The 13,225-nt window shown below is 28.4% G+C and overlaps 1 protein-coding gene and 1 pseudogene across 1 annotated transcript; one reads left to right on the top strand and one right to left on the bottom strand.

Annotated features, from left to right (window-relative positions):
* The first annotated feature begins 3,469 nt into the window (after positions 1-3,469).
* LOC110604910 lies at positions 3,470-4,771 on the top strand (annotated as a pseudogene).
* A 4,542-nt stretch (positions 4,772-9,313) lies between these two features.
* On the bottom strand, positions 9,314-11,906 carry LOC110605273 (F-box protein At5g46170). Its single transcript, XM_021743711.2, has 2 exons — positions 10,262-11,906; positions 9,314-9,723 (listed from the first exon to the last, which is right to left on the bottom strand). The coding sequence occupies exon 1, from the start codon at positions 11,544-11,546 to the stop codon at positions 10,281-10,283; it is 1,266 nt and encodes a 421-aa protein (XP_021599403.1). The 5' UTR covers positions 11,547-11,906; the 3' UTR covers positions 9,314-9,723; positions 10,262-10,280.
* Between the last annotated feature and the right edge of the window lie 1,319 nt (positions 11,907-13,225).

Raw genomic sequence — 13,225 nt, 5'->3', positions numbered from 1 at the left:
GAATCGACACGTATGTATTCATTTTCAAGATGTCATTTTCAAATCAAGTTTAGAGATTTTTTTTTTTAAATAAAAATTTATAATGTGATTTTCCTTATTTCATTTTAAATTTTATAGATTAATTTATATTAAAATGGCATTTATAATATTATATTATTAATAGATAATAATAATTTTTTAATATTATAAAAATATTAATATTATAAAAAAATATAATTATTAATTAAAAAATAAAAATATAATAAATATATTATAATTTTATTAATTTTTATTTTAATATTTGAAATTTAATTAATTTGTATTGAATCAATATCTTGTAATATAATAATTTTATAATATCTAAAAATTATTATTATTTATTAATAGTGAAATATTATGTATATTATTTTAAATTATATAATTTAATGGATCGAAAGTAGATAGATTTTTCTTTTATAATTTTTATATTAATTTAATATTTACATGAAAATGTCATAATTTTGATCAAAATTCATGTCCAATTTTGATAATATAGATTTTTACTAAAAGATGAAAATTCAATAACTTATTAATACAAAATAAAGTATGAAAAGAAAACATTCCTTAAATTTTGGAGATGGTAAATAAAAATTATGGGCTTCATATTAAAAAATTCTTAAAATTTATATTTTTTTAACCGAATAAATAATTTGCCTGCTCCTTCAATTTTTAAATTATAAAATAACTTAATTCAGTGCAATTAGCATACATTGCTATAGTACATGAGTTAAAAAAATTTTTACTGCAGTACATAAATTAAATTTTTCTATAATTTAAAAGTTAAAAAGATAAACATATATTTATCGATAAGAGATTAAATTATTTACAATTTAAAAATTGAAAATAAAAAAAATAAAAAAAATAAAAATAAAATAGATGGATAAACTTATAAATATTCCGTTAATAAATACTTTTTGATATTGAATTAGTGTTGGATTTATTAAATTGACATTGAATTAATTTTGAGATTGTTAAATTGACATAAAATTAATTGAGTTTGTTAAATTGATATTGAATTAGTTAATTTGATATTAAATTAGCTTTGAATTTATTAAATTGATATTAAATTAGCGTTGAAATAGTTAAATTAATATTAAATTAGGGTTGAGATTGTTAAATTGATATAAAATTAATATTAAAAACGTTGAATTCACATTGAATTAGTATTGAATTTTTAAAATTGATGTTGAATTAGTGTTGGAATTGCTAAATTAATAGTAAATTAGTGCTGAGTTTTTTAAATTAATATTGAATTTATTAACTCTATTTGGCTTTTTTGAATTAAATTGATATTGATTTATATGAATTTATAATGCAATTAATATTGTTGAAAATATGTAAAATTTTCTAATAAATATATCTCGTCACTAATTTTGTATCTGAATATAGTTCGTTACTTTTTTTTAAAGATTTTAAATAAAATTATAATTAAAATTACTCTATTTATCCGATAAAATTAGGACGAGCAATGAATTTTTTGACAGAATGTTATGTCAAATAATCTGTGATAAATATTTATGGCCGCATCAGAAATTAGTAAAAAAAATTAGCAATATAACTTTTAAGTAATAGATTGTGATCGGTCGGAAATGATAAGGATATAATTTTCATATTAATTTAATATTTGCATGAAATTGTCATTTTGAATTTTGGTTAAAAATTCATGTCCAATTTTGATAATGTAGATTTTACTAAAAAAATGAAAATTAAACAACATATTAATGCAAATTAATGTTAAAGCTTGAAAAGAAAAGCAATTTAAAAAAAAAAAAAAAGCTTGAAAAGAAAACGATCCTTAAATTTCGAAGATGGTAAATAAAAATTTTGGGCTTCATATTAAAAAATTCTTAAAAATTTATAATCTTTTTATAAAAAATTATTTTATTCTATTTATTCTTTTTGTTTTTTCAATTTTTAAACAGTAAAATAATTTATTGCAACTATTACTTACAGTCATAGCCATGAATAGAATTATTTTAAAATTAAAAATGTGATATACACTCATTATCATGTAACGGAAATTAAATTATTCATAATTTAAAAATTAAAATTAAAATTAAAATTAAAATTAAAAAAATAAATAAGATGAAAATAAAGTTAAAGGAGTAAAATGATTTTTATAAAACTATTTCAGCATCTGTTTCTCTCCGCAGATTAAAAATTCTTAATATGCCTTTCCCGCACCCTCTCTTTAGTGCGATAGAGCAAAAGAAAAATATTATAATATATTAAATTTGAATATTAATAATTCAAATCACATCAATTATTTAAATACGATAGAATTTTAATTATAATAAGATATTATCTTTACCTATATCATATATAACTGTTTATATAAAGTTCACAATCGTTATAATAAGATATTATGTCCTTTCAATAGTCAATTTAATTATTTATTTAATATATATACTGATTTAAAAATAAAATAAATTATCAGCACTCATAAATTTAATCTGATAGTGCATCTGAGTAAATCTGAAAAATCTCAAATCTCTTGATCCCAATTCCCAATTCCAGATTACCAAATATTTTATATAAACAATATCACAGATGGAGTAGATATATATCCGAAAAAATGATATAATGTAAACTAACATCATGGTGAGAGCAGGAATAAACACATGATGTGATTTCAATAGCTAAATATCTCATATGAACAGTTAGAATTAAAAAAAAATTGAGACAATGCATTGAATTATAAGAGTGGAGAGTTGAAACCATAAATACTTGCATTGCATCCAATGAGGCCATCTATGTGTGAAGTACCAAAAATGAAATCCAGAGTTTTGGTACACCAAATTGGAAAATTTATTAATTAATAGTACATAGATTTAATAATCAATAGAATTTGGCAATTCATTAAATTAATAACTAACTATTTTTATTCTAAAATATTTATATTTTTTTTTTCATTTTCTATGAAAATTAAATTTAAGAATTTAAAAGGTACTTTCATAATTTTAAAAAATGACTTGAGAAGTTTATAAATTAGGATTTCGAGAATTTGTTGAAAGATAAGATTTTGGCTTGATTAGTTTAACAAAATCCTGAATATTTAATTTAACTTTAAAATAAAATCACAATTAATAGTGTAAAAAAATTAAAAATATATAAAAATCGTTAATTAGAAAAACTTATATAGTATCAAATCTTTGAAGACAAAGAAAAAAATAAAATAAATTTTAAATTTATTTATATATACTTACCACTAGATTAAAGCTGCGAGTATTTATTATTCACAAGATTAGTTTTACTTATAATAAAAAGAAAAAATAGAATAAATAACACGGTTTCTAGTTTTACTTATAATAAAAAAAATTCATAATGTATCCTATCCTATATGCAAATACGTAGGTTTCATTTAGATCTCATCACTTGTTTTCAGAAAAAATTTCCCTATAAATATTACCCAAAGAGCAAGCATTAGAAGAAAAGGGAAGAGGTAATATAAATGGAGAACGAGGTGAGGAAGATCTTAATCTTGGGCGGAACTGGTTATATTGGCAAATATTTGGTGAAGGCAAGCGTCTTGTTGGGCCATAAAACTTATGTCTATGGTCGCCCTATCACATCTATAACTTCCAGTCCATGGGAGTCACCATTGTTCATGTAAGAGCTCTCTCTCTCTTTCTCTACATTCTCTGGAAGCCACAACTAATATATTATATTCATGTTGAAATTTAACAGGGTGAATTGAACGAGCATGAAAAAATTGTTGCCCTACTTCGCCAAGTAGATGTAGTGATCTCAGCTCTAGCTTACCCTCAGGTTCTTGACCAACTCAAGATTATAGATGCCATCAAAGTTGCTGGAAATATCAAGGTATTTATCCATTTGGCTTGATAAAGCATAATACAAAACTTTCTTTAATCAGCTTTTCTTTTTTCTTTTTTTTTCTTATATATAAACATATATCGATCCCAGAGGTTCTTCCCGTCGGATTTTGGGATTGAAGAGGATAGAGTGACTCCTTTACCACCATTTGAAGCTGTTCTTGAGAAGAAGAGAAAAATAAGAAGGGCCATAGAAGCAGCTGGGATCCCTTCATGTTTGTTTCTGCAAATTGCTTTGCTTCTTATTTTGTCAATTACTTGCTTCGTCCATGTGAGAAGAGACATGATGTTGATGTCTATGGTAGCGGCGAAGCAAAGAGTATGTTTTATTTTTCCTTGGTGATCCTTGCAAGAGAAACCCTTAATTTACAGAGATTACCGTAGACATAATTTTGGTTTAGGTAAAAATTGAGCGATTAATTAATATGCATGCATGCATGTTCATCAGCTGTTCTAAACTATGAGGAGCGGTGGATGACCCAAGAACGCTGAATCGAGTTGTAATCTATAGGCCAGAGAAGAACATCATATCTCAGCTTGAACTCATTTCTCTCTGGGAGAAGAAAACTGGTCAGTCTTTGAATAGAGTTCATATCTCAGAGAAGCAAATTGTGGAGCTGTCCGAGAGTAAGAGATAATTAATTATAATTCCCTATATTTCAAAGAATTAATTAAATAACCCTTTTAATATTTGTCTTTATTATTCATTGGGTGCTGCAGCTCTACCTCATCCACAAAATATTCCAGTGGCTATTCTTCATAGCTTATTTATAAAAGGTGATCTGATGAGCTATGAACTGAATGAGGATGATCTTGAGGCTTCAAAGCTCTATCCAGATTTTGAATACACTACTGTCGTTCGGCTTCTTGATGTTTTCCTTGTTAATCCTCCGGAGCTTGCACTTGCGGCATTCGAATAAGCTATAGATTTCAGCTTTAATTATTATTTTCTTCTTATTTATAATACTTAATTTAATTTCGTAAAATCTTCACTGCTACGTAATGGATATTTAGTAAAATTATAGCTTTATATATATAGATTATAATTATAAATTAATAGTAACTTAACCATGTATAAAAATCATTGTTAAGATAATTTTATTAAATATAAAATAAATTAATATTAGAATATATTTAAACAAATTATTAATTAATTATCTGAAAAAATAATCTCTTAATTTTAAAACATACATTAATACTTTTTTAAAATTAAAAAAAATTCTACTAATTAATTATTTTATTAATTTTAATTATTAAATATTTTATTATTTAATCTCTAGAAAAACTCTTTAAATTTTATAAAAATATCTATTAATTAATTCTTTTATATTAAAAATATTTTAAATTTTTTATAATATTTAATAAATAAAATTAATAAAAAGAATGAGTATTAAGCTTTTTAAATTATTAGAGATATTTTAATATATTTTTTAAAATTAAGAGATTAATTAATAAATTTTTTAATATTATAAATACTAAATAATAATGTTTCTAATATATTATTATATTTAATAAAAATAAATTTTTTAATAAAATAATTTTAAATTATTGCTTTATTTAATAAAATATAAAATTATAATAATAAATTTATATGTTATTATCTTTTTAAAAAAAATAAATAATAATTTTAAAACAGTATTAAAAAAGCAAAAATTATAGTATAAAATTTCATTTGATGCTCATCTAAATTTGTGATGATGGTTAGAATTAAAAAGTTGAGGTGCTTGCATCCAAGGAGCCCATATGTGAATGTAAGGAACTTTGGTACACCATATTTATGAATTAATAACACATTGAGAATCCATAGAATTTGATGCTTCATTAAATTAAAAACTGAAAAAAATATATTTTAATAGAGATATATATAATTTTTCTCGTTAAATTTATGAATTTAAATTGGTTCTTTTACGATTTGAAAAAATGAATAATGAATTAACCAATTAGGAATGCACAAAACAAATTATTTCAGTGAATAAAAGATTTTAGTTTAATTAGTTTAAAAAATCCTGAACATTTACCTTTCTTTTGAAATTTATAATTTTGTAAAAATTCAATTTAATTAAATTTTTTTATATAAAATTTTTATTTAAAATATAAAAATTTAAAAAAAATTTAACTTGAAAAAGATAAAATTGGAGAAAACTTTTTTCATGCAAAATCTTTCAAGAGAAAAATTATTAGGAAAAGGATAACAAATTGTTAACCTGAAAATTATATAAATACCAAAATTTTTCAAGAAAAGTAAAGCATTAACTTTTTTGTTTTATTTTTTGAATAAACATATTTTATTTGTTTAGTCATATAAACATTCAAATAAGTACCGTTGCGAATTGATGTAGTTATATAGCATTTATATATATATATATATATATTTAATTTTTAATATATTTTTCTTTCTTTAAAAAAATAATTTACTTTATTAAATTGATTAGAAAATTTTTTTCAATAGTAATATAAAAATTGGGTTAAGCTAGAATTGACAAAATCAAAAGAATAAAATAAAATTGAAAGAAGAGGCAAAGTTTAAGTTTTTTTTTTTTAGTTATTAGGCAAAAATTATGTGAAGAAGAGATGTCAAATTTTCGGCCTCAAATTTTATAGGTCCATATTGCAAAGCCCATTGTGAATCTCTTTTGTGGTAATCAGCCTCAAGTAATTGGGCCTGGTGTTAATAAAGGGCTTGACAAGGACTTCTTACCAATTTTTTTTTGTGGAGATGGGATTTTCAATACCTAATAAAATATAAAACCCAATTGTTTCCAAAATAAGGGTTGGAAGTTGGAGGTGTTGAATCCGCTACATCTCAATATTTAATTAAATATATTTATTATCAAGTTAAACCCATGAATACTGATCGTTGGGGTTACCATTGAAATTGAAAGAACCTTGCAGCTCCTTCTGAAAGAAAATAGTGAGCTGAAAAAGGCAGGACATTTTAGAAACTTGAAAGAGACTGGTCATGGTATAAAAGTGAGAGTTGGTGCTCCTATTTCTACCAGCCTTTCAAAGGCAAATCACCCAGTAAAATTGGAGGAGGAGGTGCTGCTGCTTTTGGAAAAGCAATTGGCAAAGTGTTTTCCTGTTTTTGTGAGTAGTAAGATAACTTTGGCTAACAAAAGTGCTTACAAATGTATCCTCTGAAAATCCCATCAGTTTCGTATTAAATTTCCACATAATGCAAAACAATTATAAATATAGCACAGAAATTAGTTTAGACCCTATATGATAAAAGAATGGCCTAATTAATTGGTCAGATATATAAAGGGAGGCTTAACATGGATCACAATCAAAGAGAAGAAATACCCATAAAATAAAAGTGAGTGACCAATCAAAATGACAATAATAATTGATATCCACCTTAAATTTTCTGGGCAAAAAGGTGAGAACAATATCAGTAGAAATAAAATGTTTGAATACATAAGATGGGAGGAGCGTGGGAGAAACAATCATGAGATATTTTCACAAAATAAAATGCTTAGTGTTTTTAATTATAATTTCCACTACTTCTACACCTTCTCCCTCACAATCACAACAACTGCCGGCTAATGACTAAACATGTGGGGCTTTTTCATACCATATCTGTTTCTAATATACAATTCTCCACTAGAGGCTTCTTCTCTTTAAATGGAAGAAAATGAAAATAAATAAATAAAGAATTAGTTGCCAAGCCAACTGTGACATCCCAATTATGAAAGAAAAAGACTTGCTGGTATAATTAATGATTTGTTAATGGCATGCTATAAACAAGGCGCAGAGCCAGAGCAAGAAGAAGCCGACGAAGAAAATCATAGGACAAAGTCAAAAGTGGTGTTAAGTGTTAACCGAGTCCAGGTTTCCTTCACGTGAATTGTATCAAAGCTAAGATCTATCATGTGATAAACAGATAGAGGTAGAAGAAGAACCAACTATTTAATTGGAAAAAAAAAAGGACAGAGAAAAATAATGCCCAGAAATATAATAATGGCAGAAGAAAATTTATAATGGTTGTGGCAGAAGAAAAAAAAAAGGGCATCCCATCATTTCTAACTATAGGACATGGAAGGCTACATTCAATTAAAGAAAAAGAATTTAATAATGAAACTCTAGCAAATAAACAATCACATCTATGTTAATGTGGGGATGAGCAAGTTGCTTCTACAAGTGTTCTAGTCAATAAACTGTATGTGCTACTTGATAATATACTATGTAAAGGGGAAAACAGTCTTTAAATCTGTTGTATATGATCAAAAACAAATCTTGCAGTTGGAAGATCTTATGATCATTATTTCATAAATTATGGGGTAGATGTTCATCATCCTGTTCATGAAAATTGAGCACATAATCATTGTTTCTATTTTTTTTTTCCAGTGCTTGGGACCCTGCAGGCTGCAAGATAAGAATCAGGAGGGCATCACAGATGCAATTCTCAAGCATTCAAAGGCCAAAAAGCATGCTGGCCCTCGGCTATTCATGGCGTAGCAAACTTCACTTATTAAAATGCAACTTGTTGAACTGAATTATGCAAAGTAAGAATGCCGTACATCTTTTTTTTGTTTTTGCATAGAAATAATAGCGAGGAAGAAAACAAAAAGCAGTTTCTTTGTAGGCTATACTTTGCTGCCAAATAAATACAGCTACAACTATGGACTATGGTAATTTTGGTTATTTCATTGAAGAGCAACACTATAGCAGGAAAAGGGAGAAAAATTAAACAAATGCTCTGGACAAAAGACGCCATTCAAAAGCATGCACCTTCTTGGTTCAAAGAGAAAGAAATATATGAGAAATCTCAGCCTATAACCTTAAAATTGCTTGCTTTGTAGGGCTATATTAGAAACATAAACATGCAGCATACTTTAACCTAGTGGAATCCGAGGCCTCTCATTCGCTGTTCTTGTCTATATTATTGCAAGCATCATCACTTGACAAGGGCTCTTTTTCCCAGATAACCTGGTGTAAGCCTCTACACCATCACAACCTAGCCAGAAACCAAAGCTCAGAAAATTTCTGATCATATGCAAAAGCCCATGTGTAAATGCACAGCATTTTTTTCTATAACAAAATTGAAAATGGATGAATAATTAGCCACCATTTCATGGAGGTAGTGTTTGAGCAAGTTTATCAATTATGCACCGGCATGAAATCTTAGATCAGCAGAGTTTTCACGTCCAGGATTCAAAAAGTTCACTGTACCAACACCAATAAACAATCTTGAAGGGGATATTTTGAATCACCATTGCTTAAATGAAAGGCATCATCCACCGAATCCATGGTTAGCGTCCTAAAAATCTAAACCTTATCCAACTCTACCTATAACCCACTCAAATGTACAATTATTATCCAAGATAAAATGGCAAGCTTCCACAGAACTTCAGGTGCATGCCAACTGATCCAATCTTTTATACACAAGAACCAAAGAAGCAAACTACAGTTAGTTTAGTGCATGCACACGCATAAAGAGAGAGAGAGAGAGAGAGAGAGAGTTTCAGGGTTAATTCAAACTACATTGCTCAATGTACGCCAAAAGTGTAATATAAGCACAGCATATTCATACCTACAATTTTCACATACAGAGATCATATTGAAGTAAATGGCTACAAACTCAAAGCTCTTACAACATTCATCTAGTTGCATATGTGCACCCTTCAAAGCATATGCCTCAATAAAACAAGTAGCAGATGCATTTTAATTATCAGTTAAAGAACAGAACAGTCGAATTATTGTAGTGAATAATCGACCAAGGATGGGTGTCATAGTAGCAATCCAACATGAAATTCAGCTCCATTGAGACAGCAATCCCATTTCAGGCCAAGTGTAAAGCAAAATTTGTTTCTCGTTCTCCAATCCGAAAGAACTTGCACATTCACCCTCCCCCTGAATGTTTGTCATTTCACTGAAAAGTCGATTTATATAATGTTAAACCAAAAGATATTGCTTTGTGCAAACAAATTAATGAGCAAAAACTATATATAATGCCATACACTGGATTACAATTACACAGCAGGCATGCAAGTAACATTATGCACAAAGAGTACAGTAAAGGCATATAGCAAGTTAGCAACTTTTAAGTGAAATTGTTCAACTGATACATAACCTAATAATATTGATTTAGTCAATAATTGATCCCAACGTTGTCAGCCAAACAAATACATTCTCCAACTTCAATATATACAGAGATAGCCCCATGTTTTCTATAATCAGTGTGCTTCCACTCATAACAAACGGAATAAACATTATAAAGCAATTGGCATGCATCACAGAATCAACGATACTATTGCATTTGCAAATGGCATGCTTCTAATCTCCACTACCTTCAACAAAAACTTCTAAATAAGACACTCAAAGACAAAGAAAAATTTACAGCCATTTTGCGTGGTGTAAGCTAAGCATCAAAGGTCTTACAAGGTATTACAACATACTCGCAAAATTACCTTAATTCCATTGCTCTCTTCAGAATGAGTTCATCTCCAAGCAGTAAGTCCTCCTCTTCACCAGCATCTTTGCGGCAGTACCATAAGGCTCCTCAAATGCATTAGAAACCCAAGATGCATCGGAGACCTGCTTGGCAGTAGACTGCTCGCTAGGTCTAATAGCAACCAAAGTTGCCCCTTTCAACACAACTCCATCAGGCAATTCCAAGTGAGGTGCATACCAAAGTCGCATATTCAGAGCAGGCACAAGCGTCCTCTTCGATGCAGAAGAAGCTGATAAGGGCTTCACCCTCAACTCCTCCAGTTGCTCCCTATTCATACACAGGATTCCCTGCCCATCTGCATCAGTCAGAACCAAGCTATCAAGAGTCTTGTGCTCAGCTATTATGGGTTGAAGCAAGTAATGCCTCGCAGAGGCAGCAATCAAGGAACTAATAGTCCACACAACCCTCAATTTCAAGCCTCCATTGGTGTAAAATGACTCAGGTATGCTCCCATTATCATCACCGCCACCATTAGCATTAACACCATCGTTGTGGTGGTTATTAAAATCCCCACAAGCCCCATCAGAACCGTTCTCTTGCAAGACAGAACAACTCTTGTTATGTCCATTGCTGATTACCGAAGCAGCACCTAGAATAACACATTTATCGAGTGTAGATCCGAAATCAGCCCTCCATTTCAAAAGCACCCCATCATCAATACCCAATTCCCCGCTAGGCAACTCGATCCGTAAAAACCGAATTTCGTTAAAATTCTTAAGAACCTGAGTAGGGGAATGGTGGGTAACGCCGCCTTGATCCATTTCCCCATCGTCCTCGTTCCCAACAGAAAGGGAAGAAGACGACGAAGCAGAACTTGATGAAGAAGAGGGAGAAGGAAAAAACCCATTCCGCGAAGGGTAAGAATTTAACATATCTCTTCTGGGTCCAAGCAGCTGACCGAGAGCCTGAAAAGGCTTAACAATGCCACCAAACACCAACCGGAAAATAGAGGATAGCCCAGAAGACGAACTGGATGACCGAGATTTCTCAGAGGAAGACGAAGGCGAGGTGTCGTCATCAGAAATGACGCAATCGACTCGCACAACAACGTTATCTACTTGCGGGACGAGAGAGTGGAAACGGCGTGAAACGACGCAGCATCGGCCAAGAGCCTTGACATCTCCAATTTTGTTAAACACGAGCAAGAGAAGAGAGTCTGGAATACGGTCGAAGTGGTCGATTGAGAGAGACTCCGGCTCCGGGTAGATTCTGGAGGTCGGATCTGGGCGGAAGGAACTCATATCTAGAACACGACAGAATTATTTCCCAAAAGGAGAAAAATCAGAGATCTGGGATTCACAAAGCAGCAGAAACAGAAAAAAACAGCAGCAGCAGCAGCAGAAGAAGAAGAAGAAGAAGAAGAAGAGAAGAAGAAAAGGGCAGATCTCAAGTAAAGATAAGAGCCCAAAAAGAGCAAACAAAAGCTAATAGCTACAAGAAATGGTGAGGTGCATCAGATAGAGAAGAAGAAGAAGAAGAAGAAGAAGAAGAAGAAGAGATAGATCCACGATTTTGTCTTTACAGAGGAAGAAGAGAGAGATGATATTATTGTGCGCGTAAAAGGAAAGGGGAAGGAAAAGTGGAAAAGATGCCCTCTCTGTATCAGAATTTTCTTATTTTAGTTATTGGCTTTCATTTTAATCAACCTTTTTTTTTTTTTTTTTCATTTTTCTCTCGTTTTTTTTTTTCTTCAAAATAATAATAATAATAATAATAATTCTCGATTGGCAGTGTTTAATGTGTATTATTTACTTATTTTTCTATTTAATATAACACATAATAATTTTTTAATAATTGAGTGATTTATTTCAGAAGCAAAATCAGATTTTCTTTTTATAAAGCAATGCTATGTGATTAAATTTATGATTAAAAAATTTTATAAATGTTGAAATTCTATATACATGTCGACTAATCAAAATTGACAAATTCACTCCAAAAATTAAATAAATAAATCAAGAGTTGTAAAAAAACAGCTGGCTTTTTTTTAAAAAAACTGGGAATAATCAAACTTCTATTCAAAAATTAAGACTGAATCAAAATTTATTTAAATTAAAATTAATTAAAATCAACTTAACGAAAATTAGCATTCAATTAGATGATAATTAGTCAGTTCAATTATAATATTACATAAAATAATAATAATAATAATAAGAGGACATCACTATATTTTAATTTGGATCAATACTATATTTTAAAATATTTATATTAAAAAATTATGTCATCAGTTTATTAATAATTGTGATTAAATTTAATCAAAGTGAAATATATATATATATATATATATATATATATAAATAATAGATATGGTTAGAGTGTAGCGAACACAATAGACAGGTAGGGCATGGAATTGTGGTGGTGCTCAGGTGGGGTATGGCTACTGCTCTGGCCCACTCCTCTGCTCGAACCCAACCCATAAGTATGTGACTCATGGTTTAAGGCCCAAGCCCATCTGTGTTCTTCCAAATCCCTAAATTGAATTTTCCATCAATTTTTACAAATTTCATATTTCCAATTTTAAGTTTAATCTCTTAATTATAAGTTACTTTATATTACTCTCTACCTTCCAAAAAATATATATTTAATTTTCTTTCTTATTCATCTCAATTTGTTTATGAAAAATATTTTATGTGAAAAAAAATAAAATATTTTCAACAAAACAATTTATTTTTTATTATTTAATTTAATTTAAAAAATACAAAAATAAGTTATATTTAAAAATTAAAAATATTTACATAAAAATTTGTTTTTATTAATTGATTTTAATTTAAAAATAAAAATATTAATAAAATTCATAAAATTTAAAAAATAATTTTTCTTTTGAAAGAAAAAGGGTTTTTTCTAAAATATTTTTTTTCTCAAATATTTAAAGGTTGTGTTAATATAAGTCTCACAAATTACGTTTATAATTTAATTTATCCAA

The sequence above is a fragment of the Manihot esculenta genome, chromosome 17, assembly GCF_001659605.2.
Source record: "Manihot esculenta cultivar AM560-2 chromosome 17, M.esculenta_v8, whole genome shotgun sequence".
Lineage (NCBI taxonomy): Eukaryota > Viridiplantae > Streptophyta > Magnoliopsida > Malpighiales > Euphorbiaceae > Manihot > Manihot esculenta.
The sequence above is the reverse complement of the archived record's forward strand: the minus strand, read 5'-3'. Positions and strand labels throughout refer to the sequence as shown.